This window comes from Fonticula alba (assembly GCF_000388065.1).
Source record: "Fonticula alba strain ATCC 38817 unplaced genomic scaffold supercont2.10, whole genome shotgun sequence".
Classification (NCBI taxonomy): Eukaryota; order Rotosphaerida; family Fonticulaceae; genus Fonticula; species Fonticula alba.
This window is the reverse complement of record NW_009242980.1, coordinates 590,912-596,345: the sequence shown is the minus strand read 5'-3', so window position 1 is coordinate 596,345 and position 5,434 is coordinate 590,912. Positions and strand designations below refer to the sequence as shown.

The 5,434-nt window shown below is 72.8% G+C and overlaps 1 protein-coding gene across 1 annotated transcript in view; it reads right to left on the bottom strand.

Annotated features, from left to right (window-relative positions):
- H696_05415 (hypothetical protein) overlaps window positions 1-3,784 on the bottom strand; it is a gene marked incomplete at its 3' end in the record, with an annotated part of 10,139 nt that extends 6,355 nt beyond the window's left edge. The window contains exons 1-2 of the mRNA XM_009499248.1: window positions 2,370-3,784; window positions 19-2,200 (exon numbers count right to left, since the gene is read on the bottom strand). Coding sequence (XP_009497523.1) covers window positions 19-2,200; window positions 2,370-3,720 — 3,533 coding nt within the window. The 5' untranslated portion in view covers window positions 3,721-3,784. The remainder of the gene's footprint in view (window positions 1-18; window positions 2,201-2,369) is intronic.
- Window positions 3,785-5,434: the final 1,650 nt, after the last annotated feature.

Sequence of the window (5,434 nt, the reverse complement as noted above, 5' to 3'; positions counted from 1 at the left end):
GCGCAGGAGGCGTCGCACACGGCGCACCGGCCGGGCCCGGCGAACTCGCCCGCCGCACAGGTGCTCCCGCACAGGGAGGCCTGCCCGGCATCGGTCCCCAGGAAGACCAGTCCCGGCCGGCAGACGGTGCAGTCGGTGGCGCTGGCGCACGAAGCGCACGACCCGTCACACACGTGGCAGACCCCGGCAGCGAGGAAGTGCCGGTCGGCGCACCGCGTGCAGGCGGATGCGCTGGTGCACGCGGCGCAGCCGGCGGCACAGGGGAGACAGCTGCCGGAGGCGCTGTCCGGCCAGAAGCCCGACGGGCAGGCCCCCACGCAAGCCCCCCCAAAGAGCCACGCCAGTGGATGGCACTTGGTGCAAGCACCGGGCTCCATGGGAAGCGTGCACTCGGCGCAGGAGTCATCACAAAGAGAGCAGGACTCGGCGAAGCCGGGGCTGGTGGAGGGAGCATGCCCCGGCTGGCAGGCCATGCACCTGGCCGGCTCGCCGGGCAGCACATTGCACCCGACGCAGCCGAAGCCGCAGCCGCACAGCCCACTCGAGGTGGGCTGCCGACCAGCCGGGCAGCCTGGCAGGCAGGTGCCCGGCGCCTCGGGCAGGGCATGCATGCAGGACAGGCAGTCCCCGGCACCCGGGCCGGCGCATGTCCGGCACAGCGGGTCGCATGCCAGGCAGTCCAGCCCGAAGGAGGCGGGGTCCGGGCAGGCAGCCTCGAAGGCCAGGCGCGTGGGCCCGGCCACCGGGGAAAAGGCCATCAGCGTGAGCACATGCCCGGGGGAGGGGGCCGCGCCCTGGGCAAGGGTCGCCTGGTGGCCGGGCTCCGGCCGGAGGATCACCGGCCCGGAGAAGGCCGGCTGGCCGCTGGTGTGGAAATCCCTCGGCAGGAGGGTTATCGACAGGTGCTGCAGGAGGCAAGCCCCGGGCCCGGGTGGTGAGCCGCCACCCTCCGGGCAGTGGAGGATGGCCAGGCCGACAACCTGGTCGGTGAACATGAACAGGGCCCCCGGCCGGCCGGGGAGCCAGTCCACATCCAAGGCCACAAAGCGCAGCATGCCGGAGGACACCGGCTCCGGCAGCCGGCCCAGCTGCTGGATCCGATGTGCCAGGGCCACCGTCCGCCCGGACGGCAGGACATCCCCCCGGAGCAGGGCAACCTCCCACTGGAGGCCATTGACCCGGGAGAGGACCACCTCGCGCTGGCGCCGGCCCGGCCCGGCGGTGCGCAGGAAGTTCACCCCCTGCCACGAGTGGGGCACATCCAGCAGTTGAGTCTGGGTGACGGCCTGGCGCGAGTCGCCGGTCAGCAGGTCCAGCGGCGTGACCGACGGGTACTGCGTCAGGCCGATGGTGAGAATCCAATCGCGAATGGGCGACACGACGGCCTCCCACCGGCCGGGCTCCGGCGGCAGGAACACCGCGTCCATCCCGTCGAAGGAGTGGATGCGCACGCTGCTGTACGGGTCGAAGACCACCAGCGACATGAAATTGGTCGAGGAGAAGATCAAAATGCGACGATCATCGACGCGCCGCAAATCCCGACACCCATAGACCGAAATCATGTTGTGGGAAAAGTGCCCCGGCGAGCAGACGGCATTCTCCGAGCCGGGGTCCACCACGCAGGTGAGCTTGCCGACTTGGACATTTTGCGAGCGCGGGCAGAAGACGAAGTTCAACTCGGCCTCCGTGCCCCGCACCAGGGGGCCCACCTCCATGAAGGCCTCGACATTCGACAGGGAGTCCAGGCCCAGCGGCGGGATGGCCACCGGGGCCGGCTTCTCCGAGGACGAGGGGCCAATGCTGGCGGAGGTTGTCAACAGCGGCTGGCCAGCCTGGAAGAAGAGCAGCACCCCGGAGCGCCGGGCTCCGGGATTGAGCACCGCCTCGGCCGGGATGTAGGTCGTCCCGTCGGCCGGGCTGACCACCAGGTGCGTGTCGGCCAGGGCCAGGAGAAATCGATTGGCAGCCGGCACCGGGCCCAGTTCTTCGGGAGCCGCCTCGGTCAGCAGCGTATCCGCCTGGGGCCGCGACTGGGGATCCGGCTGACAGGTCCCGGCGACCGAGGCGAAACCCGACGGGCAGTCTGGCAGGCAGGCCATGCCGGAGGGGGCCAACACCAACGGGCCATCGCAGAGGAGACAGCGATCCGGGCCGTCGCATGTGCGGCAGTTATCGATGCAGGGCTGACAGGGCCGGCCGGCTGGCGAGCCGCACCCACAGCAGCCAGGGTGACGCGTGGTCCGGGCAAACTCGGGTTAGATAGAGAGGAGGCCGGTGGCGGCGGTGGCGGCGGTGGCGGCGGTGGCAGTAACAAAACCAGCGGCACCAGCGGCGCCAGCGGCACCAGGCAGGCGAGCATACCGACGCACGGGAATTTCGATCGAGGTAGAAGCCATCGACACAGCCGTCGCACAGGCGGCCGGCCGCGCTGAAGGGCGACATGGCCCGGTCCGGGGCACATATCCACCCCAGGGGGGACCTTTCGATGGTGCTGGCCGAGTCGCAGACAATGGTCGGGTCCTGGGCGCAGTGGAAGTCCACCGAGTCGAAGTGCACCACGCCATCCGACTGGAGCAGCCACTTGGTGAGGCCCCTGGGCGCGGCCAGGCGAACGAGGCTGGCCGTTGCCAGGGCGCTGGTGCCGCGCGATGGCAAGTGCACCCGGCGCCAGGAGAAGGACGACTGCCGTACGTCCGCCTGCCAGAGCCCCATGCTGAGGCTGGGCCCGGCCAAGGGGGCCACATAGTAGAGGAGAAACAGGGGGCTGGTGTTGGAGTGGATGTCGGGATTGAGGAAGCGCCCGGGGACGCCGGCCTCCGGCGGGAGGAACCCCGTGAGGGTTGCCTGCTGCGAGCCGGCCGGGAAGTCGAAGCACGGCCGGACTTCGACCCGGCCGTCGGAAAACAACAACACCAGGTCGCCGCCCGGGCAGTTGGAAATATCGCTCACGAGGAAGGACACGACCAGGCCTCGGACATCCTCCCCCAGCGGGAGGGACACCGAGGAACCGGGAGACTGGACCGGCAGCGGCACATGGTGGATGTTCCCGTCGAAGTAGACATAGTAGGAGGCCGGCTTGCCGGGGACGGCCAGCACCGGGTCCGCGTCTCGCGGCACCTGGAACACCGACAAAAAGCTCGACATCCCGGATCGCGGCAGATGCATCTCCAGCAGGTTGCGCGGCAGGAGCGGGTCGGGGGTGGCCAGCAGCAGCAGGCTGGCAGTGTTGATGCCGGCCGCTTGGCCGGCCAGCACCTTGGTCAGGGGGGCCGGCCAGGCGAAGAATTGGGTCGACTCCATCATGGCCACCTGGGCCGTGTTGTATTCGACCACCAGCGGCGTGCTGATGCCGGGGGCCGGGAGGACCATCAGCGAGAAGGGGGCCGAAAGGGGGTCCCGTGGCCGGACCAGCATGTCGACTTGGTATGCCTCGAAGTAGGGGCCCCAGCGGAGCTCCTCCACGACGGCCGTGCTGTCGGCCGAGCGAATGATTTCCAGCATCGAGGAGCTGGGCTGGGTGAGAGCCAGGGACATTTGCCCGGGCTGCGTGACGAAGGCCACGGCCCGGTCCATGGTACTGGCGTTTAGCAGCCCCGCATGGAGGAAGAGGTCCGCCTGCGAGCGAACCCCCTCGGCGAGGGCCAGCAAGAGCGCCACAAGAAGCAGGACCGTCGTCAGGCCGGCGCCCGGCGCCGGAGGCGCGCCCCGCGTCCGGCCCATGGCGCGGTGCGTGGACACAGCGGCGGTCAGCCCGGGAGAGGGGCCGATGGAAGGAGCGGGCGCGAGGCGGTGAGGGGGGGGGGGGGGGGGGGGGGGGGGGGGGGGGGGGGGGGGAGGGGGGGGGCGATGCCAGGGGAGATTGGCCCGGTCCCGGCCCCTTCCCCGGCCGGGCTACGTGGCCATATAGCCCCGGCTGCTCGCACGGGGGGACCCACCCGGGCCGGCGCCGAGGCAGGCCCGGGTCAGGGGCGTGGGGAGAAGCCCGGGGATTTTTTCCCGGCCCCGGGGACGGCCCAGCCGACGGGGGTGGCCGACGGGGCCCGGCCCGGGAGCCAGGACGCGCCTTGGCGGGGACCTTCGCCGGCGTCTCGCCATGCTGGTGGGTCCGGTCATTGGACCGCGGGTGGCATCGGCCCCGGATCGGGGCCGGGAGGTGGCCGGAATCTTGGGCCGGCGATTTCCCCCGCCCGGGAGCCGGCCGGCCGGCCGAGCGAGAAAGCGAGCCCCCCAGGGCCAGGGGGGCCCCGCGCGCGGGGGTGGTGGCGGTGGTGGCGGCCAGCCCCCGGCCCGGCTCCGGGCAGCGTCGGCCGGCCCCGCCCGTGGCGACTGCCGGCAAGGCGCCGCGCGCCCCCGGGCCCGGGTGACCTGGGGACCGCCGGGGGGGGGGCTTGCGAAGGAAAGGCCTGCGGATATCGCTCGCTTTTCCCGGAGGCCGGCCGCCCCCCGCCGGCGGGTGCGAGAGGGGGCCCCTCGGCACGCGGAAGCCGTGCGGACCCCCCGCAAGCCTCCGCCGCAATATGGCCACCGACATGGGACATAATGTGTGAAAAGGCTCGCCGGCCACGCGGGGGCCGGGCTTCGTTCGGGCCCCGGGCCGAAGAGTTGGCAGTCGGTTATGGAACCACCCGCCGGCAAGCCCCGGGGGGGGGGGGTCGCGCCCTCGCGCCCGGCCAGGGGGCCCCCTGCGTCCCATCCGGCCGGGGCAGCGGGGCGCACGCGGATGGGGGGGGGGGTGTTGTGCGCCGCCCATGTACGGTGAGCGATCCGCGGGGCCGGGGGCATGTTTCGGACGGGCGCCCCTGCGCCCGGGCGACCTGGGATCCATGCGTGGGTGGCCGCCGGGCGGGATGCTCCGGATGCGGGGGGGGGGGGGGGGAACCTGTATGGGGTGGCACCGCGGCCGGCGTGCGTGCGTGCGAGCTCCGGCCCCCGCCGCCGGGGCCCTCCGGTGCCGGTGCGCGGTGCGCCCGACGGGCGCCCGCACAAAAGGCCCCCCTGCGGCCGGAAGTGCACCCACGCGCCGACAGGCGGGGCGAGGGGCAGAACGCCGAGAAGCCCTGCCGCCGGCGCGTGGACAGCGCCGTCGCCGCAGGCACCGCCGATACTCGCACCATGGCATGGGCCGCCGGGGCCCGGCCGGGACCAACGCCAGGCGCCGGCCGGGAGAACCATCCGCCTGGCCGTGCCCCACGCCTGGCTGGCATGCGGAGGACGGGGCGGCGGCCTGGCGCCCGGGCCGCGCGCATGCGCCGATCATACGGCGCTATGTGCTGCAAGGATGACGTCCCCCCCCCCCCCGCCGATGTCAGCCATCCCCTGCGGGCGCCCCCTCGACCGATGGGGTCCAGCCACACGCCAGCGAGCGGGCCCGGGCACGCCCGGTGCGAATGCATCACCCGGGCAAGGGCGTCGGCCTGGGAGGGGGCAGAAGAGG